General features: G+C 36.1%; 1 protein-coding gene across 4 annotated transcripts in view; it reads left to right on the top strand.

Annotated features, from left to right (window-relative positions):
• kcnab2b (potassium voltage-gated channel subfamily A regulatory beta subunit 2b) overlaps nt 1-24,566 on the top strand; it is a 50,853-nt gene that overhangs the window by 7,738 nt on the left and 18,549 nt on the right. For 2 of the 4 annotated variants that reach the window (XM_067370995.1, XM_067370994.1), the window contains exons 1-5: nt 8,106-8,971; nt 20,740-20,783; nt 20,879-20,916; nt 21,560-21,639; nt 23,186-23,230. In XM_067370995.1, the coding sequence (XP_067227096.1) occupies nt 8,763-8,971; nt 20,740-20,783; nt 20,879-20,916; nt 21,560-21,639; nt 23,186-23,230 (416 nt within the window). In that variant the 5' untranslated portion in view covers nt 8,106-8,762. Of the gene's footprint in view, nt 1-8,105; nt 8,972-20,739; nt 20,784-20,878; nt 20,917-21,559; nt 21,640-23,185; nt 23,231-24,566 lie in introns of those variants that run through there. The other 2 variants (XM_067370993.1, XM_067370992.1) reach the window with 1 other exon arrangement.

Here is a 24,566-nt window from a genome sequence, read left to right as displayed (position 1 = left end):
ATAGTGTGCTCACATTGAAAATTCCAAAAAGAAGTATACTTAAAGGCACACTGTGTACATTTTCGCCACTAGAGGCCGCTTATTCAAAACAAAGGCATAGCTTGATGACGCCAAGATTGAGCGCTGAATCTTGGGATATGTCGTCTTCACCTCACAGTCGGTGGAAAAGAATCGGGACAGGACTGGATGAGATTATTAATGTTACTGTAGTATGAAGCAGAGCAGGGCTGAGTGCTGTGCGAGCAGAAACGAGGCCGCTGGAGCGTTTGCTAATGAGAGACGAACGCGACATAGCTTTTATGATGTCAGAGTCGCCGCTTCCGCTTCTTCTGGTCAAGCGTATGTGGGGTAAAGCAGAGCTGTTTTATCATATTAGATACATTTGTGTGTTGAGAGTTGTTATAGTGCTACTCTGCATTCGCTCGGCTACTATGAGACACTTGTTGCACACTACAGTAAGCTAGATTGATATTAGGCATGGTTAAACATGGTACTCACTGCAAATCAAGAAAACGAGATTTAAACAATAAGACTTACTGTGTTGAGCTATATAACATGATTAGTTTTCTGTCGATGAATGTACCCATCCGAACAGTTGCTCTCCTGTCTAATAAAACACATAATATATTAACGCTTCTTTGGTGTTTCCATGGTTTCTACAAAATAATACATGAGAACGAGGGTAACGCGGTTATGATGTCATTGATAGGCGACACACAAAATTGCTTGTTTCTCTGGATGTAAACATTCTTAGAAAAATTTGGGATAATGTAAGTACACAAATCAACAAAATATATAACGTGTTTTTTGGCTATTTTAACCCAAAAATCTTACATATTGTACCTTTAAAATACAAATGATTAATACAAATGATTAATCGGAAAAAGAAAGTATGGAATGTTGGACACTTCATACACTCAACTGTCACAGCTTTCCTTATGTAGTGGAGGTGGAGGGGCTATCAGACTCCAATGTTGAATTACAAAATAACCTTATGAAATTCACACACTACAGGGTTGAGTATATAGTTTATAGTGCATCATTTGGAACACAACTAACCTGTTTTTTTAAAAGCTTAGCTTAAAGGTGTATTATAAATGAATAGTGCTCATAAATGGCTATTGAGATAGTATTCTCACTTGAAATGGAGTAGAGGCTTAAACTTAAGTGGATATATATCACAAATACTGCTTTAATGATACAATTATAGTGATTCTGGTCTGTTTGGAGTCTACAGTTAATGGTCAGCCGTCATAATAATTCCTCAGATATTTTTTGGTTGGAACGACATAAGTAACTACTGATAGAAGTTTCATTTTTGGGATGAACTACTCATTTAATCCACAAAGTTGTGAATCTGATGTGGATGATAGAGTTGTTTGTGCTCCGAGAAGTAATTGTTGGGTGTATGCGTGTGGTTATGAAAGCCGGAGCCCTGCGGTGAAGCTCACTGTGGAGAGACTGAGCTCTGCTGTGAGAGGTGGGAGATGATTGAACGGCTCCGGAGGATTTTCCAGAGCTTATTTGACTGGGGATAAGCATGGAGTTAGGCTTCTAATCAAAGGCAGAAGGAGGGAGAGCTTGACGGTTTAAATGGAGTAGAGGTGTTTGAAGTGCCGGGAGGTTAAAAGTAAGGAACAATGGGAGATTATTGCTTTCGGAGACCTATGGCCCCAGCCAAACTCCCAAATGACAGGGCATCTCCCTTTAAGAGAACAAAGGAGGTTCTCACCAATTTTGACATGCTTCACGATGAAGTCATTTTCTGTTTACACTGTTTATACATCCTGTTGTATACACACATACACACACACAAGTTTGTTTTTGTGAATTGTGGGGACATTCCATAGGTGTAATGGTTTTTATAGTGTACAAACCGTATTTTCTATCGTCCTACACCTAAACCTACCCATCATAGAAAACTGTGCACATTTTTACTTTCTCACAAAACTCATTCTGTATGATTTATATGCCTTTAGAAAAAATGTGGACATGGGGTAATGTACCCTCTCCTTGTAATACCTATGTCATACCCATGTCATTATACAAATTTGTGTCCTGATATGTCACAAAAACGCACACACACACACATATATATAGTCCTGCTATGCAGTCTATGCGTCTAATTTCTTATATGTATGGCAGGGATTTTAGTGACTTTAGCACAGACTTTAGGGGTGAAGTACAGCATAATTATGTTTTAGCTCTAATATTCTCTCTCCATCTGTAATTCTAAAAGGGCTTTGATTCATGACTCTCACCTCCAGACTGACAAGCACCCTTAACACAGAGCCATGCTTACAGCTAGTGCACATTAGCCTTCTCTTTCTCAAGTACACCTCACACATCCCACCTCATTCATTAGAAAGGTCACATCTCTCCTGCTGTAACACTAAGCCTCATACTCAACCATTTGACACATGGGCTGCAGCTCTGGTTTCCATTCAGTAATGATAATTCAATTACTGCTTGTGCATCCAGCTGCAGTGGCATTTAAAACTCGTCTGTAAATCTAACACTGAAACTACTAGCAGTGATGACGGATTTGATTTACAGTGGTGTATCGGAATGGCAGGAGGCTAACAGGTGCTCATGAGGATTGCAGTAGGCTGTTCTCTATATGTACATCTTGTAACTTCAGGGTTAATCCCTGCACAGGGTCACAATGAAACAAATACATTTGTGACCATGACAAACTGTAACATTGTTCTTACCCCCTTGTTTATTCACTGTGCCCGGTAAGTGGACTCTTTTCCATGCAGATCACATTGCAACACTCTTGGAACAGCTTAGACTCTAGAGCTTAACATCTTTTTTAGGGAACAATAGCAGCATTCAGTAGATGGCCAGAGATGATAGCAGAGTTGTGGCGAAGGTAAAGTGCTAGTGTTCATTTTTAAAGTTTTTTATATATATTTATTTTGATAAAAAATATACTTCTATATATGAACGTTTTATTTTATTTTTTTAATTACATCTAATTTTACTTAATGAAGATTTTTTATTTAACAAAAGTGTAAAAGTAAACCCAATATTCAAACATTTTATGTTCTTTTATATATTAACAAATGTATCAACATTTTGCAAAAACAATATGCAAAAATTATATTGGAGGATTTGATATGCTGTAAAGTAACACTATGCTTTTGGTATTTGTTATAATACATAATGTACACACCCTAAAAAATAAAACATTGGTTCAACAACAACAACAACAACAAAAATGTTAACGTTTTCCACTAGAATTTTTAACTTAAGCCAATTGGGAGAATTACATTAATTCAAAGCAATATTTTCAGTTGATCCAACAAAATGTTTTAAGTAACGTGAAGACATTTTTTTGCCACAATAAAAACACATTTTTAAATAACATGAACTTAATAATTGTCAACATGAATGCAACTATTTAAGTTGATCCAACATAATGTTTTAAGTAAGGTGAAGAGCTTTTTGAACACAATAAAACGCATTTCACATGAACTTACCAAGCACTGCTTGTCACCATAATGGTAAATCTCCAAAAACCCACATTAACAAACTGTTCGAAATTAGAATAACAAAACACTAATTACTGCTAAATCTCCCTTACCATTAATCTTGTGCAAAAAACATTATATAACTCTTCATTTTAGCATTTACTCTCCCTTTCAAGTGCCATGGGCAAAGCATGATGGGAAATATAAATCCCAGCCCAGTTTCACTTAACTTAAGTTCGTCTAAATCAAAAGAAGTGTTCATACAACTGAAAACAATGAAACATGTCATCAGATTGTATTTTACATTAACAGAACCTAAAATTAAATACATTTTTGATTAACTGAAAATGTTAAACTATGACAAGTCATGATAGTATATCGAATCAATAGGCATAATTTGTGTGTCATCCAAGCTCAATAAAATAACAATTACAAGTAAAAAGTCTAACAGCATTTCAGAACTTGATTTTTTGTTTCACAACAATATATATATTTAAGTAATGACTAAAGGTCCCCTGAATTAGTTTTTAGAGTGCATAAGATGATTGTTTATACAGTGTATTATGCATATGATGTATTGCAGTGTTGTTCTATGAAACCATTTGATTACTTGCTTTTGATACTTTATTTGAATTTTAAAAAAAATTATTGCCTCATTGTTATTATAAGTCATTTTATTGTTTGCTTAGGTCAGTTTTTATTACCACCGATTACTTGATTAATTTCAAAATAATCGACCGATTACTCGATTACCAAAATAATTGTTAGTGACAGCCCAAACTTGTACATTGTGCCATGTTGCGCATTTTCACCTCATCTTTGTTACCGTTGACGAAATCAAACTCTTTGTTAAACAATTCTGGGGAAAAAATGTTGACAAAATCAACACTGTGCAGAACCCCATTGAAGTGCCACTAACTCATGAACTCTCATTGCATTATACATTATCCATCTCTTCAACACAAACAATGCAGACTTTCTTTTTGCATTATATATTAAACGCTATGCTTTCTTTCGTTTACAGTATGTGTGCTCCAGAGGCCATGTCAGCTTAGGTTAACACTGCCATCAATATTTGCATAATATTTCAGTGTGTCATAATGTTAGCATGTGCCTGTGATTCTGGATCTAACGTGCAAGTTGCCAGCGGATTGGAGTTTAAATATCTAAAGACACAGAGTTCCTCATCACATCTCAAGCCTTGATTTCCTGTCAGTTCCCTCTCTTTAGATACAGCATGATGAAAGATGCCCAAGTTCAGTGTCCTGTCTGATTTAAATGGACCGCTGCTTCGCTCAAGCCTGCTGGCAGAGTCTTTGTCCTGAGGCTAGCGAGTGTCAGTGCCATTCAGGAAGCTCTATATGTTCACTTAAGCCGTCTGTCCACTTCCTTTCATCTAGAGGTGGGATGACACACATTCCTCTAATCCCGAGTGCATGAAAACCGGGCAGTCGCTCCGTCACTCAGTGGTTTTATGAGATGGTTTAGGAAGCATGCTTTAGGCTCAGTAATGTGCTAGAGATGCGGGAATAGCGTGTGTCATTTGTGTGTCAGATTATAGGAGAGCTCATCTCACTGTTTACGGTCTGCGGGATGTTCATTCGCACGCGCATTCAAAGACACGCTCGCAATCACGCTAAGGACCACTTCAGTTAGCTTAGACTACAGAATTGTACTTTTAAAAAAAAAAAATCTTTGGCTTCTCCTCTGATGTCTGACTTACAGCTGTGTCATATATGATTTGCTGATTTGATTTCGTGAATACTATGTAGAGTTGTGCAGAAATGTTGTTTGTTCAACTATGGAAAAATTATTTGCTCTTATCATCAGATCATGGCTGTATCTCTCTATTAGTGTTACTAGATCTTAGTGCTGCTTTTGACACTATCAACCACAATATTCTTTTGAATAGATTTTTAAATTATGTTTATGAAAATGATGTTATGATGCATTAGTGAAATTGCATTGGCATGGTTCAAATCATACTTATCTGACCGTTATCAGTTTGTAGTAGTAAACGAAGAAATGTCATATCGATCATAAATTCAATATGGAGTACCGCAAGGCTCAGTTCTAGGACCATTGCTTTTCACTCTGTACATGCTACCCTTGGGAGATATCATTAGGAAGCATGGCAATAGTTTTCACTGTTACACTGATGATACTCAGCTCTATATTTCTTCGAGTCCTGACGAAACTTACATAAAAACATAAAAAATTGGATGACCAGTAATTTCTTACTACTAAATTCAGAAAAAACAGAGATACTAATTATTGGACCAAAAACCTTTGCACATATTAACCTAGAATATTGTCAAACACTTGATGGCTGCTCTGTTAAGTCTTCATCGTCAGTTAGGAACCTGGGTGTGCTCTTTGATACCAATCTTTCATTTGAAAGCCATGTTTCTAGCGTCTGTAAAACCGCATTCTTCCATCTTAAAAATATATCGACATATGCTCTCAATGACAAATGCAGAACAGTTAGTTCATGCGTTCATGACCTCAAGGCTAGATTACTGTAACGCTCTACTGGGTGGTTGTTCTGCTTGCCTGTTAAAGGTGCCCTCGAATGAAAAATTGAATTTATCTTGGCCTAGTTAAATAACAAGAATTCAGTACATGGAAATGACATACAGTGAGTCTCAAACTCCATTGTTTCCTCCTTCTTATTTAAATCTCATTTGTTTAAAAGACATCTGAAGAACAGGCGAACAGTGTAGCATTAGCCGTTAGCCACGGATCACAGCCTCAAATTCATTCAGAATCAAATGTAAACAATATAACAGTATACAATACTCACATAATCTGACGCATGCATGCAGTATACATGACGAACACTTTGTAAAGATCCATTTTGAGTGTTACATTAGCTGTGTAAACTTTGTTTATGCACTGTTTAAGGCAAGCGCGAGCTCCGGGGGCGGAGAGCATGCGATTTAAAGGGACCGCTACCTGAATCTGCGCATTTCTAATTATACCCCAAAATAGGCAGTTAAAAAAATTAATTAAAAAAAAATCTATAGGGTATTTTGAGCTGAAACTTCACAGACACATTCAGGGGACACCTTAGACTTATATTACATCTTTTAAAAAAACATTTGATGGCACCTTTAAACAAACTACAGCTGGTCCAAAACGCAGCAGCTAGAGTTCTTACTAGAACCAGGAAGTATGACCATATTAGCCCGGTTCTGTCAACACTGCATTGGCTCCCTATTAAACATCGTATAGATTTTAAAATCTAAAATCTTTACCTACAAAGCACTAAATGGTTCAGCTCCCCAGTACCTGAGCGAGCTCTTATATCATTAGTCCTTTACATCTATTGCGATCTCAGAATGCTGGACAGTTGATAATACGTAGAATATCAAAGTCAAATGCAGGCGGTAGATACTTTTCCTATTTAGCTCCTAAACTTTGGAACAGTCTTCCTATCACTGTTCGGGAAGCAGACACACTCTGCCAGTTTAAATCTAGACTAAAAACACATCTGTGTAAACTTGCATACACATAATACATTATCTACTTCTATAATTCAAATCATGTAAATTGTTAGGCTGCATAGATTAGGTCAGCCAGGAACACTTCCCATAACACCTGATGTACTCGCTACATCATAAGAAGAATGGCGTCTATGCTAATATTAGTCTCTCTCTGTTTATCCTGAGGATTGCCGCAGCCTGCCAGATCCAGGCCATATCCAGATGGGATGAAGGACCTGCATTTAGACATGATGATAACGCAGCCCTAACATTTCAACTAAACTATCCCCTGCGATGGCCTCCTTCTCTTTTCTTTCCCTATGTATAGATAAAACATTATCAAAATTATTCTAGTTCACATAGATCCGCGGACACAACTAATTTTTCTGTATTATGCGGACCAGACAAGTAATTTGGTAATAACACTCTTTTTAAAAAAAAAAAAAAAAAAAGACCAAGCTTCTGCACACATACACACTCAAACACGCAAACCTATAGACTAAACACGTAAATGAACAGCAAGAATGCATTAAAGGTATTCGGTTTTCAGTAGGAAAAGTGTCATTTAATAATTGGATATTATTTATTTATGAGAATAAAATTCTTGAATGGAGTTTAAGCCATCTGCAAGAGAAGTCATTATGAATGAAGGCTAGCAGACAATTTGCATTTTGCATAATCAATTATTTGTAATGAATATTAATAGTCGGTCAGACTGCATAATAGGCATTGCTTTATTTCTATACTCACAGAGCTGAAGCAGTCATGTGAACTGAAGTCACTAAAGTCCACTCATGTGAGAATCATACTCATTTAAATAATTACACAGTATCTTTTGTGATAGAACAAGTAGAAATAAATAAAAATAAAAGGCCACATCTGCAATTTGATCAACTGTTTTAACATGTGATGGTCTCAAAGCAGAATTGTGTTTGTCCTCGGACATTCTGTCATGCGTAGGCGGTGTGGAATATCAGGTACGAGCTGATCTAACACAACATAGCGTGAGCTTAGACCTTCCCACTTTCTCTCTAGTACACTCTCTCTCTCTCTCATGCTTGCTTGCACAATCATCATACTATGCTGTTTTAAATACTTTCTCTCGCATAGCATTTATGCATTTGCTCAGCACATTACTGGATGATGATCTAAACCAGAAGCCAGGGTATGAAAATTCACTGTCAGTTAATGTTAGGAATAGACAGTTGGGCGGACAAGAATCAGCTGAAGAAAGCGGGGAGGGGGGGAAAGCGAAGCAACTTCACTTGCAGTGCAGACAGAGAAAAGCGGAGAAGAGCAGATAAGTGTGTGCTTGATGTGCTGCAGTGTGACGTGGATGGATGTGGGATTTCTCCCCTGTTCTGTGTGTTGATGTGATTGGTGCCCAGAGTCCATCGCTTCACAGGCTGCTGCTGCCCTGGAGCCAGAGCGCAGGAATTCACTCTCACAGAGACTAGCACACACATGCATTGAGACTCTTACTTACACACGTTTCACACACACACACTCACACAGACACCACATGGACAAATACATACTCTGGCAGCACTTCAAAGCAATACCTGCACTTGTGGTTAAAACAGAGTGTTGCACTCACCTTTTGACAGCTGTCGCATCCATTTTGACCTTTTTAACGGCATTTTCTTCAAGTTTTGGGAAAAGTGACTTTTTCACCTCATTGTCCTCGGGACAAGAAGACACTTTTATCGTTGAGGTAATAGCATTGGTGCCTCTTGGGAGATTTTAGGACTAGTTTATCTTCATAGCATCAGCATCCTGTCTGCGGGGGCTCGCCGTCAGCATGCAGGTGTCATTTGTGTGCACGGACCACCGAGCTGTTAGCCGCAGCACAGAGGACCGACTGAACCGACAGAACACCAACAGCCCGAGTTTGGGGACCAAAAGCAAGTTCCGTGCCGTGGCGATGGTGGCCCGCAGCCTGGGCCATCTGTCTGTGCAGAACATGCCCTCCTCTGGTGGCCACTGCTTAAGAACTGGCATGAAATATAGGTAGGTGAGAGGAGGTCTCCGACAATTAACGTGTAGAACTTTAACCCTTCTAGTCTGTTTGTCTGGTTTAGACAGTTTAGTCATGATTTCAACAAGTACAATTCTTTCAGTGTCACCAAATGCTTTTATTCTTACACAGTTTTGAACAGAAAATGTAACTTTGGGGATGAGATTTGTTATGTAGGGTTAATTTGTTTTAAAGGGTTAAAGTTGGCAAAGCGTAGTTTAGGAATGTCTGGAATGTTAGTTAGTTGGCTGGTTATTTAGTGGGATTTCCTTGTTCATTGATATCTCATGGCAAATTTAGTAATTGTTAGTGTCAAGAGACAGTGAATGAGAAGCATGTTTCATCATACCGTATTCAGTGTACTCCATATTTTTCTCTACATTTTGCATTTTGTGAATTAAAATGTATTATTACAAATGATTAATTATGAGTAATTGATTTGCTTTGACTATATATATATATATATATATATATATATATATATATATATATACAGTATATATATATAGTCAAAGCAAATCAATTACTCATAACTAATCAGTTGTAATAATATTTTTTATAAATATATATATATATATATATATATATATATATATATATATATATGCATTTTGTGAATTAAAATGTATTATTACAATGATTAATTATGAGTAATTGATTTTTTATATATATATATATATATATATATATATATATATATATATATATATATATATATATATATATATATATATATATACTTTACTGTTGAAAAGTTTGAACAGTAAGTCTTTTATACTGACCGAGGCATGCATTTATTTGATCAAATAAGTAAAACGGTATTATTGTGAAATATTATCACAGTTTAAAATAACTGTTTTCTATTTATATTTTAAAATGTCATTTAATCCTGTGATGGCAAAGCTGAATTTTCAGCATCATTACTCCAGTCTTCAGTGTCACATGATACTTCATAAATCTACATCAGCAAAATATTTCTGAATTAAAAATTAATGAGAATATTTTAAATAATGAAATAGTGAGTCATTGATTTGCTTATTTTCTATATTTCTTTATATTATTGGCTATTTTTATAAATTTCAGTTCTGTATTGGTTATTGTGCATATTCACTTTTTTTTGTCAATTTTATATCAATTTTATAACCCATTTCCGTCTAACTCTCACTCAAAGTTAATCTTTAAAAACACTAATAATTTAATAACTTAGTTAAATGTAATCTTTAAGAAATCTCAGTATGAAAATACATTATTTCATGCTTTGCATTATAATGTCGTGATGCCAAAATTCACTTGTAGCATTCAAAAACCATTTATTGGTTATCAGCCATAATTATTGGCTTATCTTTTTCGGCCAGAATTCCGAATGCATCATAATTATATTATATGCAGAGGTGGATTGTGATTATGTGACCTCTTGACATCTCTGCTGTTAAAAATCAAGTCTTTCATTTGACTAATTGACTGAATTTGTGTATTTCTCTGCTGTCTCAGGTTCAGAGGAGAAGGTAGAGATGGAGATTCCTGTTAGTGCTGTTAAACACATTAGCATGTTCTCTATATGAAATGGAGATGCAGTGTGATCATGTTCCACCGCTTAGCATTAGTGGGAGCATATAAGGGTGCTCTCTCACTTTTTCGACTGCAGTGCTCATACTGCCCACGGTCTTTTGTAACACACTCCATACTGCTTCTTATCTGCTCACTGATAAAATAACAGTGTGCTCTATCCTTTAAGTAAATCCACCCTCCCTCTTCATTTTTCCATACTGTAATTTGCGTAATTGTACATCAAAGGCACTTTGTAGCCAGCCGTGCAAGGTAACATAGAGTCTTCTGATTAAACTAATGTGAAACTGAACACCTGAGAAGCTTCTATCTCTCCAAATGTCTTGGCTCTTAAAGCTGATTCTCTCATTGTAATTAAGTCTTTGAAATTTAAAGCTGTAAATATGTAAATGTCGTGTCATAGTCATGGCTACGTTTATTTTCCTGGTGTGTGGGATGAGGCTTACTATCAATTTTTTTGGATTGCTTTACATGATTTGTGTCTGTGTAATTTTAATTTTCCTGATCATAATTATGTCTATATTGATTAAAACAAGTATATTTACAGTACTCTTTACCTTCTACACACACTGACTTTAAGGGTGAATAACTTGTACAATAATGCGATGAATTTTTCATGTATTTTATGGATCTACTAGTAGGATTCACAAATGATTAATAATTTATTTATTTTATTATATAAGTTAAACATTAACTATATAAATGTGTCTATCAGTTTTCATCACTTTCTGCTATAGATACTTTTGGTCTGAATATTAGTTTTCAATGTTAGGCCCTTTTGATTTCTAGAAGTTCATTTAAACTCACTGGATTGAAGTTTCTTTTACAAAATGTCCTCAGGTGTTCACCTACAATTTAATGTCTTAATAATGGTTATAAAGCCTGTTTGATTCATAACCCGTTTTCATTGAGCATGTGATGAACAGGTTATGAGGAATTAATTATGCAGACTTTTAATAAATTGGACATTTAATTACATAAAGACGTGGTTCACTCGAAAATGAAAATTCTGTCATCATTTACTCACCCTTATGTCATTCCAAACCTGTATGGCTTTTGTTTTTCTGTGGAACACAAAATAAGATATTTTGAAAAATGTCCATACATTGAAAATCCCCAACATTCTTCAAAGTATCTTCTTTTGTGTTCTGCAGAAGGTGGTTTGGAATGACAAAGGAGAGTAAATGATGAAGGATCTTTAATCCCTTTAAATTTGAACTGGTATTATGTTCACATCAATGCTGTGAGTGCTGAAATTATGACACAATCACAATTTTATTCTCTGCGGTTTGCAGCTACAGTGCAATGACGCTGATTAATAGAAACAGACAATGAATGAGTAACATGGTAACATGGAAGCTTCTCCATGTCTGATGAGCCAACATGAAATTTTCCTCAGCATACTGTGATGAAAAGGAGTTTATGCACACGCACCTGAGGCGAGTGAATACCAAGAATACTTGTGTGACCTGCGTCTGTTGTGGTCGTACATTTGTGAGTGCTCACACATGAAATGTCATGAGCTGATAAATGCAACCTTGAGGGTTTTTTTCTTGTGCTGTCCCATTCTGTGGCGTGTGTCTCTCTGGGCTCTACATTTATCCCTCAACTAACATCAAAGCTCCTGTATCCATTTTGTTCAGGAATTTGAAAGACACAGGAAGAGAAGGATGAAGAGGGTTGTGTTGAGGCATTGTGTAAGCGTGTGTCTCTCTGGGGCCGGCAGAAAGAAAACTGAAGTGGTGATTACATAAATGCACAAATGGGCTGCAGTTTCTGCCTGCTGTTCCCTGGGCAGTAAACAGCAGGACTGCTTTAGTCTGGCCAGCCAGTTATGCAAGCTACTCTTTATTTGTCCAAGACAATCTCATGAATTCAGTGGCACTAGAAAGTTACATCTTTGTCCATTGTCTGCACTATTTCTCTCCATAAGTTATGAGATAAAAATGGATTTGAAAGAGTTGTGGGTATTCCTAAACCCCTCACACAAACACTTGTAAACACAGCTGCCTTTTCAGTACACTGTAAAAAAAAATCCCAGTAAAATGTACACTAAAAAAATGGCAGCTGTGGTTTTTTACCGTAAAAAATACAGTAGCAACGTAAAAAAAAATCTGTTAAATTTACGGTAAAATAACATATTTAACTGATATTAATGTTAATTTACCAACCTAATGAAGTACTAATATCTGTTTTGCACCTTTATAATACACCGACAATCACCAAACACAGTGGTGATGAGAGTCACATGATGGATCAAAGTTCATCACAAGCAGCTTTTCCACAAGCTGAGAAGGACAATACTAATATATAGAAGGTGCACACAGTGTCATTCACACACACACTAAACACCATCATGGTAACATGCATGAAATTTTAAAAATGCAATAAACATTAATTTGAGGAAAAACCAAGAAGAAACAGTTTTCAACGAAAATATATCAAATGTGAAGTGTCACACAGGGAATTTTGGTTTTTCACTGTAAATTTTACAATGAACTGTTATTTTCACTTCCAAAAACTGTGAATTTAACAGTATTTTACCGTAAAATTACATTAAATGTACCATTAGATCTATTACAGTTATTCACCGTATATAGTACGGGAACTTTCTGTAAACCAATTAACAGTTTTTCACCGCAGCATTTTTACAGTCTTTTACTGTTAAAATCACGGTAATTTTTTACAGTGTAGTTTGTTGTGAAACTACGGCCCGGGGCCAGTGTTACCACCTTAGGACTTTTCACACTTGAAATAGTTAACTCCGGGTTATTCTAAACCCTGGGTAAACAGAATCTGGGGTTATATTGCTTCACATTTCACAGTGCTCATAATTTACCCTGGGTTAACATTTAATCCTGGGTATTCCTACACTGATGTTTCATACCGTACATTCCTAAACCCAGGGTTAATGTTCTTATTTGAATATTTGTTAACCCCGCTTCTAAATTACAAGTGTGAAAGATTTGTTTTCAGGGTTAAAAATGGGGTTTAGAACTGGAGGTTAACCGCAGTGGAAAAAGCCCTCTAGTGGACAAACTACTTACTGTAGCACAAAAAGTCAAGATGAATGTACGAGCTGAGCGTATCAGGCTGCATGCATATTGTGGTGGTAACGAAATTTATATCATGTGCAGTGTACACATTCCCTATCATACACATAAAAACCAGAATATACTTTGGGCTTTAAAGTTCACAGAATGTTGTCTTATTCAGATGATCTTGTAGAAATAGAAAACTGAAAGTTTGATATTAGGTTTTGGTTTATACAATAGCTACTTTGAAAAAATTAAATAGTTAATTAGCAGATATTTATTGGTGTTTGCTACACTGTGTCCTGCACCTCTACTAAAATTTGGGTCAAATATAAACATTTTTTCTATAATACTTTGGATCATTTGAATCCGTCATTAATCCAGTACAGTATTGTTTCTGTAGTGACTCTATCCTCTAAATTCATCCATACACATTTCTTAGCAAAGATACCCAAAAGGCCATTTTTCATACCCACATTGTGATGTGTTGGCACCCCATGTGGAGTGTTTGGGCAGGAAAGAGTGGACCCCCTGTGGATAAGATTACTCATTTTGATAAAATGCCCATGCCTCTCAGGCAGTATCGTGCCTGTAGTTCTCTAGTGAAGCGTAGCCTGCAAAACCCTTGTTGATGCATCCTCCTCCTGGTTTCCTAACTCTTTCTTCTTGACATTTTGTCTTTTACTTCCTTCATATCCTTGCTCTACCTGTTTACCATATCACTCATACCCCCAGCCTTTCTTATGTAACATTGCTTACCTTCCTACTCCCTGCCTTTTTTTTTGTCTGATGAAATGGTGAATATACTGGCTTCATACTGTACCTTTCCTGATTGGATCTTGTTTGAAAGATCATGCTTGATATGATGAAAAGATTCTCAGAGGGATTCCTGGTGGCTCACTGTACATTGAATGTGTGTGAGGTCAAATGTGAGTTGTGAACTGTGTGTGTATCCTTGTTCTTATCCCCTCTGAAGCTTGGGGTGTTTGCTCATCTGCCATGCTAACGAGCTTGTGCGTGTGTGTGTGTGTGTGTGTGTGTGTGTGTGTGTGTGTGTGTGTGTGTGTGTGTGTGTGTGTGTGTGTGTGTGTGTGTATGCGTTCTTTAATTAAGACATCTGCTCTCTGGGCCAGCCATAGAGCAGTAGAGGAGCTTTTGTATTTGTGGAGTTGCACCACATGACATTTTACCTGAATTAACTTGACCTTGACAAACAGTCATGAGGGTTAAATGGGGCCTTTATATATAGTTTCATTTAATTAATTCTAAAAATGCATTGTGGTGTAACCATCAAAGTAAAAGTATAACAATAATATAATTTCAAAACATAAAACATAATAAAATATTCATCTGAGTATATAGTATCTTAATCATTATTTTTAATTTAGTAGAATTACATAGATTTTTCAAGATAAAAAGTTGTTGTTTTTCCTTATACAAATATTATAAAATATGAATATGAATGCTTTTGTTTTTGGGGAGTTGCACCAGATGACATTTTACAACCTGAATTAATGACCTTGACACACAGTCACACACATGGTCAAAGGGTGCCTTTATATACATTCAGAAATTAAGATCATGCTCATTGTAACTTTATGAATGGATTACATGTATTCTTTTATATTTATTTATAAATAATTTAATAGTTCCACACAGATAAATGCGTTCCATGTCATTGACCCATAAACCCTCTGTGAAGTCTGTCATTAAATAATCGGTGTTGCTATTATAAACACTAATTATCGCTAAATGGCCAACAGTGAGAGTGCATGTTCACAGTACAGCACTATCCAGTTACTATACCTCCATCAACTGCTGTGTTAGTGTAGGTAGTAGTGTGCTGCATTAAGAGACCCATTTTGATCTGTGGTAAAGGCCCTGTCGACATCCATTATCGAATGCCAAAGATTAGTGGAGCAGGCCTAGCGTTTCCCACACATGCAGCCTCAGCCAAGTGCCGCTCTCTGGGGAGGTACTGACCAAGTTTCTCCTCCTCAATGTGAATGTGCCTTTTAAATACCCATACACTGCTGAGTAGTTTTGCTGCCATTCACCATAGAAGATTAAGAAAGCTTGGTTTGTTTAAAGGCATGGTGAATTATTGATTGCAAACTTCATGTGCTGATCGATTTTAGTAATGGGGTTTCCACATGAGCTGGTAGGAAGCAAGGCAAGCTCTCTGGCTAATAATACGACATACTGTTTTACAGTTGTTGCAAATGATGTACATAAGCAGTCTACATTGTCACTCTGAAGTTATACTGTAGACATTTGCCATAAAAGTGACCAGACATCCTGCTGTACTGTATTCCAGAAAATCATTTGTATAGATCAGTGAGCAAACGCTATACAGTAAATTATTCAGTTTAAACTCCATGTTTCCAATTTCCATGTCTGTTTAGCAGCATAACTCAACCATGCAGTTGTAACAGTTAACTGGTTCAGGTAATTATGTTTGTGGGTCATTGACGAATAAGGTTCTTAAAAGTGTAAAAAAAAAACCTAATGGAAATATAATACATTTATAAGTTTTATAAAGTGTTAACAATGAGATTATGTGGTTTTTATAATCATTTAACACTGCTTTTGTCATTTTTTACAAGATGGACAAAATTTGTCACCAAAAAAATTTCGGTTTTACCAAATGACACTTTTGGTTATACCCAATGATGATATTTTCAAACAATGCTAACAGGCTGATATCTAGATATAAATATCGTTTTATAACGGTTGTACCGAATGACCTGATGTTTCGGGACATGCGTATGAGCAAGTGAAAACATGATTTTTTCAAATAGTTTAAAGAGAGTTAGTTACTTTGCTTCACAACCATGTGGTCTTTTGCAGGTATCTGAATAATGTTACATCCTGTCACATGATATTGACCGCATGACTTGATCCAAAACGGTTCCTTTATATTGGTTACTCCAAATGACATCAATGAAATTCATTTTTCCGGACATTCTTTCTCATACAAAGCAACGATTTCTACACATAATTTTAATACCATTTTGCACTATGTTCATATATGATGTTATGGCAGAATAAAAAATATATACATTTATTACATTTTCAGATATTTTAATCACAAATGAAATGGCTGTATTGGCCTTTGGACGGTTAAAATGAATGACTTTTGGTCCTTAAAAATCTTTAAAATACCTTCATATATAGCAAAATACAATTAAAAGAGATCTAGTTGTACTACCTTACATACTTTGAATATCATATCTTTGTTTTTTATTATTATTGAGGCCTTTGGACAAAAAAAAATGACCCATCACGTCATTGACCCATGTAAGTATTTTACCCAAAGACTTCCAGTAGACTTACTCTGGGCAATCTGGCAGTTGCCATGAAATCAAAATGGACAATTCTTGTTTTTATGGATTTTTGCAGCATTTATTATAAGTGATTTATCCATGCACATCATTATTTTTTTCAAATTCATGTCCTCTCATAATCTTCCCTCTTGTGTGATGTGTTTACTGGTGCAAGAACAACCTGTCAATCACATGAGATTCCAGCAGTAGCAAACCACAATGATTAAATCAATTGCTGATGGGCAAAATCAAGTCCGGTCCTACATTTTTTTCTTATTCGAGAAGCTGTTACACTCGGATATACATCACAATAGAGAAGACAGGATTATCGCAACTTGTGTTTCATGCCAACATTAACCACAGCATTACCTACACTAGGCTGCACACAGCATTACCTACACTAGGCTGCACCTGTGTTGTCCAGATTGACCCTGTCCGGCAATCTTCAGCTCAGACAGTGCAAACAAACTGCTGTGGATTCATCTAGCAGATGACTGGACATGAAAGCAAGATGGAGCCTTACAGTAGCCTTTAATTACATTAGACTTTACCTTTGAGAATCAGAATACAATTAAGGGAGAAGGTTTAGAAGGGAGAAGTTTTTAGTTGGTACACTTTTAAGGAAACCCCAGGTAGTGAATCAATGAGAAAGCCTTTAAAAGTTAATTGCTTTTCTAGAAGAGCTCAAAAGCCATACAAAGAAAAGAAGACCACTTTCACAGTCCCAAAGGTGTTCTATGTGGTTCAGGTCTGAGCTTATTTGTGCAGACCAGTCAAGTTCTCCATTTTAAGCCATTTTACTGGTGGTTTCTTATGACAAAGTCTCACTGAAGTCAATGAGCTTGTTGTTATACCATATTCTACAGTAAATGTTTGTCCATGTGCTTGATTATTCATGTTCATGTATTGGTATACTGTGACATTTTAGTTTGTATACTTTTATTTGTATTTTTTCAATTCCAGTTTTCCCGTAGTTTTTTGCTTTTAGAGCAGGAGACCAAAAATATGTTTGACCAATGGGAGACATAAATGTCTTAAAAAAAAATGTATAGTTCATTTGGTTCAAACGTTTGTTGTTGTTGTTGTTGTTGTTTTTTTGGTATATGAATCTACCATTTATTTAGCAAAGATATTCCCAAAATGGGGTTCGTAAACTCCTTGTAGGTCAAAAGGGTTCAGCTGACAAAGTCTGTGAATCCCTCCATTTAGCACGCTATTCATTTGAGTTCATAGGCAATTATTGGTGGTCCAGACCACTTGAATACTATTAAATGATTATCCCAAATGATATAAATTTTTTAATTTCAGTCATTTTACCACTATTCTCCAATGATTAGGTTCTACATTTGCTGCGTTCCATAATTAAAGAGGGCTAAAGACGTGCTTGACTGTCTCTCTTTTCTCTTGTTGCAGCCAAAGTCGTCTAGCATCAGTGCATGCCTGTGCCTTGTTAGATGGAAAGACCAATTATTAGCAATTATTGAGGGCTTTGCGCATCAGTTTGAGCCCTATCAACAGATGGCCAGTTCACCTTCACAGGCTAGTCAATGGATCTCCCTTCCTGTAACTCTATCTCCATCAAAGCAGTTAAAAATTCATCACTGGTTTTCAGGACCTCCATGCTCACTGATAATTTGATTTGAGTAGATAAGTTCCCCGCCGATGTTCTGTTCAAAGCCACTTAGAGGTGACATTGATGACAGCCTGTTTACAGGTAATGGATACACTGTACATGGATCTACTATAGGGCTTTATTCAGAGTCTACATTCAAGAACAAGTGCTTACAAGTGCATTCTGGTTATATATTTCAAAACCAGCGACAATGTCAAAAATTATGGTTGTCAATTCATAGTAACTCATTGTAAAACTACAAGCCTATATGCCACTGCAGTTCTAGGCGCTCATGTGTACTGTACATGTAAAATTGCTTATTTTTTTGTAAATGTGTAAGGTTTTGTTGACATTTGGTGATTTCTTGTCATGGCCTATGTTATATGTGTTACTTTACTGCTACCCTCATAAACATTAGTCCATAAGTCTTTATTCTATACAGTTCATTTGAGATGCACTGAAAAAATGGGAAAACAGATTTTACGATTTAATCATGTTATTTGTGATCTACACAACAAAATTGTGATTCTCTTCTAAACTATTGACTAAGACGGCAAATGCACTCTCTTTGTTTTTTAATACAAGTAATACAAAGTATTATTATTATTATTAAGTAGGCTACATGCAAAAATAAAAAATAAAATAAAAATAATGTTATTAACCAGTTTCGGAACGTTTATAATATATAAAGGAACGCTGGAACAGAAACGTTAAAATATCGATTCTGCTCGGAGTGGAACGATTTAATTTTTTTTTTGTTTTTTTCGTTTTTAAGCCCTGGTCCCTTTAAATGCAAATGAGCTGCTTTCCAGAAGAGTGCAGAGCTTTAACAGCTTGCGCTTCGGTTGCTCAACAACAACAACAAAGCTGGAGAATCTCACGCAGCCAAAATGACGATTGTCAGTAACGGTGTTCAGCCTTACATTGTTCAAACCAGAGTCGGACACTGATGGAGAGACTAAGGAAGAAGTTACAACTTCTAGAATGCAACTGGACAGAATGCAACGGTTAGTGAATGAATTTATGTAGTTGCTGAGGAGTTGATTAAACTCACCGACTAGCATGTGCCGTCATGTTAATCTTTTGTGTAAAAAGCAGTCCGGTGTAAAATGACTGCATGGTAACAACACTCTACTACAACAACTCTTCCTCTTCTCTAAAGCAACCCAACATGGCCTCACCCCCTTTGTTGTGTGTTCTCGGGGCAGGGTTTATGTAAATTTTAGGACAAAGCTTGTAGTAGTCCCTACCTGTCGTTTGTTGTAGTCCTTAAACAGAGAATTCTTTAAAAGAAAGCGTCGTAACTTTGCAGACATTGTTTATACTCAAACAGCAACATTACACACTAACTAAAGTTAAAAAAGTAAAATCATAATCAAGCGCCCCTTTAAGTGAACTAATTATGTTTGTGTTACTTAACTGATTCACGTGGAACCGATATACATGATTAAATCACGTAAATCCAACACACTTTTTTTCAGTGTGTGGTGAAAACACAGTTAATAACTTGCCTTGATGATATACAAATGGAATGTCTCAAGGATAAATTCAATATTGATTACTTCTGGGAAATGTTGTGCCTTTTCATAAGATGTGCTGTACTCATCTCAAAGGTTTTTAAATGTTTTTTTTATTTTTTATTTAGAAACCATAAAAGGGTCCTTTAAAGAAACATCTTTGTTTTGTGTCAGTCATAATTTGCTTCTCATCTTTCAAATATGAATCAAAAGCTCACTGAATAGCTGTAATTTTGAAGGCATTCTATGTCCTTGACTGTGTGGTCTTAAAGTAATTGCTCAGCACAGCAACCTTGGCTCTTTGCAAACTCAAAGGATATCGAACAAAAGACCCAGGTGGTCTTCTGATTGGTTCAGCGGGCTGAAGGAAGAGTAGTGCTGTATCCAGGCTGGATTTCTTTCTCTCACAACTTACTCTCTGCATGTGAGTGGGAGTTACAAATAAAGACTGCTACATATGCAGCCTTTGGCCCATGTTACACATAATGAAAATATATTGAATTCAGATTTATTCATATCTGTGCTGCTGACCACAGGGCACACATAGTATTTATCCTTAGACTATGAAGAAATTCTTGCTGAAGTACATTCATTTATGTATCACATTGAAACATGTTATCATTGATTTACTCTGTTTATCATCATGATTGCATTTGATTTTATCATGTGATCTAGAATATTTGACAGGTTTCTTTCTGTGTTTAGGAACCTTGGGAAATCTGGATTAAGAGTATCATGTTTAGGGCTGGGTGAGTAAAACATGCTAGGCTAAGTGTACTATCACTGTTTGCATCTGTAGATATCAGAAATTTCAGCTCTGACAGTACCTGTACATTCTCTTCAGGCACCTGGGTGACGTTTGGTGGTCAGATCACAGATGAGGTAGGATTTTCATGGATTGTTATTTTTTTTATTTATTCACAAGTTACTGGCTAATAGCATTTAGCATGATAGCACTTTTTCAACAAAGCACATGTAAACCCGAATAAGTTGGGCAAACTCAAAAATGTTGAGGTAATCAGTTACATCAAATTTTTTGAGTTATGATGTTCACAATTTTAAGTAAACAAAACTATTAAGTTTTGAGTTTGTAGTACTCATGCATGTTAATTCCTCCTAACTTTAAGTACTGAGTTAGCAAACTCATACATTTTGATAGCAATTAACATAAAATATTTAGTTAATTAACTTTTTGATTTTGAGTTCTTGCAAATTATATACTTCGCTGTAAACCCTAAGAAAATACAGAAAATGCCAACTTGCTAATATGCTAACATGTCAACAGTAGCATGGTATAGCACTACTGAATAAGTACAGCAACTTAAGTATGGACCACAATGCAGAATGCTTGAAGTGTAGCTTTAATCAACATGTAACATGTACAGTAAATAAAAAGCAGCAGTGCAGATAATTACAACCATGTCATCTGAGTTTTGTACTGCTGAAGACAACATAAAGCTAAAATGTCCTTTCAGCTGTCCATTTTCTCTCTGTCTGTGCTCTCTCCCCATCACTACCATCTCAGATAGCTGAGCAGCTGATGACACTGGCGTACGAGAACGGGATCAATCTGTTTGACACAGCTGAGGTGTATGCGGCAGGGAAGTGAGTACTCTTTACTGATTTCCCATCATTCATTGCTGCACTTTTCATCAACGTTAGGGATTTATGGAGATTTATATATGGAGAGATTAGTATTAAGTCTAATTTTAGCAGTATTATACTCTTTTATAGGACCACAGATGGGTCTAACATTTTTTTTCTGGAAACCCAATCACTGTTTGCTATTATTTTTTTATTTTATTTTTTTTTGTGTAAATATTGTTTTGGCAACAAGGTATATGCTTCTTAGTGAGGGTGTAACAAAAAATTCAAGATTCCGTTGAACAAATGTAAAATTTTAAGAACTCTTTATTGAGAAACCCGTATTAATCAACATCTGTTCTAAATACTTGGGAAGGAAGTAAGGATGTGACTTCCTCAGTATCTATACCCTGCTTCTTAGAGACAGGATGTTCATAAATTTGATTATAAAACTAATATAAATATATATGAAAACTTAAGATGCAAAAGCCTCTAAGTGCTGTAGAAATTTTCTTCTACATTGAGCATTTTTATCAAGGTCGTATGTTTAGGTTCAGTAATTTCACTTTAATGGCATACTTAGTGTACACTTTAGGTATCTATGTTTAAGACAACCTAGTGAAAGAAAGGAGTTGTTGGTCAGCAGATTTCACCTGTGCAAGAAGAGAAAAACGATGGAAAGGTGAATAGCCAAAACCTGCTAGCTTGCAGTAAATTTAGCAGTGGCGTCTTTATTTTCTGCAATGCCGTGGAAATATAACATCAGGGAATTGCTGATAAAGTTGAGAAGAAATAGTCTGACTCAGTGGAAATCCACTCAACGATACAAAACGGTACTTTAATGAAGCAGACTTTGCGAGCGTTAAAGGACATAACCATATATATGTCGTCTGCATGTGCGGGCCGTTTGTCACATTTTCCATCCGTGTTTCATGCCATGTCAAGCTGGCCATCAATCTGTGGCTCAGCGCGTTGATAGTTCATGCAGAATAATCAACACTTCAGCACAGACAAACAACATCCTTAATCACTCAAACACATATACTCTCCGTCTTTCTGTGTATTTACTCATCTAGACTACCAGATAAATACTGTATAAAAGGAAGACTAGTATGTGAGTTTGTCTAAGGATATCTGCTGGCCTTTTGAGTCCACGTTACAGTAGCGCTTCATTTGTTACAAGCTGTCACAAGGACTTACATTCTCGCATAGGGAGGATGAGGCCTGATGGGAGAACCATTCATGAAGAACACATTGGTCCTGAGGGCAAAAATGTAACATCTGTCATTAGACGCTCTCCCTCCTTTCCACTCTTTCCCTTTTTAAAAATCTGCTCACAGTAAAAAAAAAAAAAAAAAAACCATGAAGCATTTTGCTTGTGTTTACACTGGGAGTTCCTTTCATATTGCTGTAAAATGAATGCTTCATTAGCTTAATTCTCCTGAAGCTGAGAACAGGGAATCCCCCAGTGGAGAGGACGCTTTTGCTCACCGGCTGTGATGTAAGTGAGGAGGAGAGGGTTTAGGCCAAAATAATTGCATGATAATTGCTTTTCTCTTTCTTACAGGGCTGAAATGGTTCTTGGCAGTGTCATCAAGAAGAAAGGATGGAGGTAAACATATCGATTTGCTATTTTTAAGGGTTCAAAACATTCTCAACTCTCATTTGATGTGATCTGTGTGCTGTTTTCTCCTCAGACTGTCAGAGTAACTGCTGACATCCTCTCAATGGGAAGACGCTTGCTTATACCTTGCAGCTTCTGTTAGTTTGTGAATGACTAATGTGGAATTTGCACTTAAGGGGACATCAGCTTTTATTCATCCTACCATTCTCTGTATGCAGGCACTGAGGCGAAAAAGCCGCTTCCCCTAGGGAAAGATGTCTAATTTTGGACACAATTTTTGCCCTTTTTAGAAACACGGGATGACTGCAGTTTTAAGTATCTGAATATTTTAGCATGAATATTCTTCTACAAATGCTCCTTATTGAAATGCTTCTGCAAAGCATTTATATTGTTGTACTTGGGGATTTTTATACAATATATGCACTTTTTAACTGAATAAGATCAATTCTAAATTAAATATTTGTGAAAAATAAGAATGCTATTTTAGGGTTATCACTATATTATGATATAATATAAGTAAGCAATAAGGTACGAGAGGCTGTGCTGTATTGTGAATAAGTCACGGCTGAAGGGCGTTGTTAGGCACGACGTGAAGCACTAGCCTCGAGTACCTTATTGCTTTTATAAAACGGTTACCACACAATAAAAATATGTATCAATGCAACTTTCATGAAGTAAAATCACTAATACCCTTCCTTCCGCCGGAAAAAGTAGTCCCTGACCATGAACAGCAACAGAAGTTATATTATTATATCATCAGATGGCGGCAAGTACTGTCTTTATGAGTGTGTCAGTCAGTAGCGAAGACTTTTACATTGAAAAGACTGAATTGTTGTGAACACGGAGCAAGACACAACTGACAAATGCTTTGACTAGCGCTGTCAGTCATGGGAAAACCCCTTAAATGTTAAAAGGACAAGATAATACTTCGGACATTTAAACAGATTTTTTATTATGAGTATAGTACTGACCTGAAGGAAAATGCTCAATCTGAATACAGGTAATAAACTTGCTCACACTATCTCTTTCTCACAATACTCTTCTACATAATACAGTAAGCTTCAATGAACAATATCAAATGAGAACAGTTTACGTTGCTAAGAGTGGTTGCTAAGGGTGTTGTGTAGTTATACACAGAACCGTTGGGTGAAACGGTCATAGCCGTGTTTTATCATGAATAAAACACAGATATTGAGAAGCTACAGCTATTTCTTATCAGAATCAAGGACAGGAACTAACCATTTTATAATATAATATATATTTTTGAATTAATTCAATTTAATTTAATTATAACAACAAGAAGAATAAGAATTTTATTATTAAT

Source organism: Chanodichthys erythropterus, chromosome 20 (genome assembly GCF_024489055.1).
Source record: "Chanodichthys erythropterus isolate Z2021 chromosome 20, ASM2448905v1, whole genome shotgun sequence".
Taxonomy (NCBI): domain Eukaryota; kingdom Metazoa; phylum Chordata; class Actinopteri; order Cypriniformes; family Xenocyprididae; genus Chanodichthys; species Chanodichthys erythropterus.
Note: the sequence above shows the minus strand (reverse complement) of the source record. Positions and strands in the feature narration are given on the sequence as shown.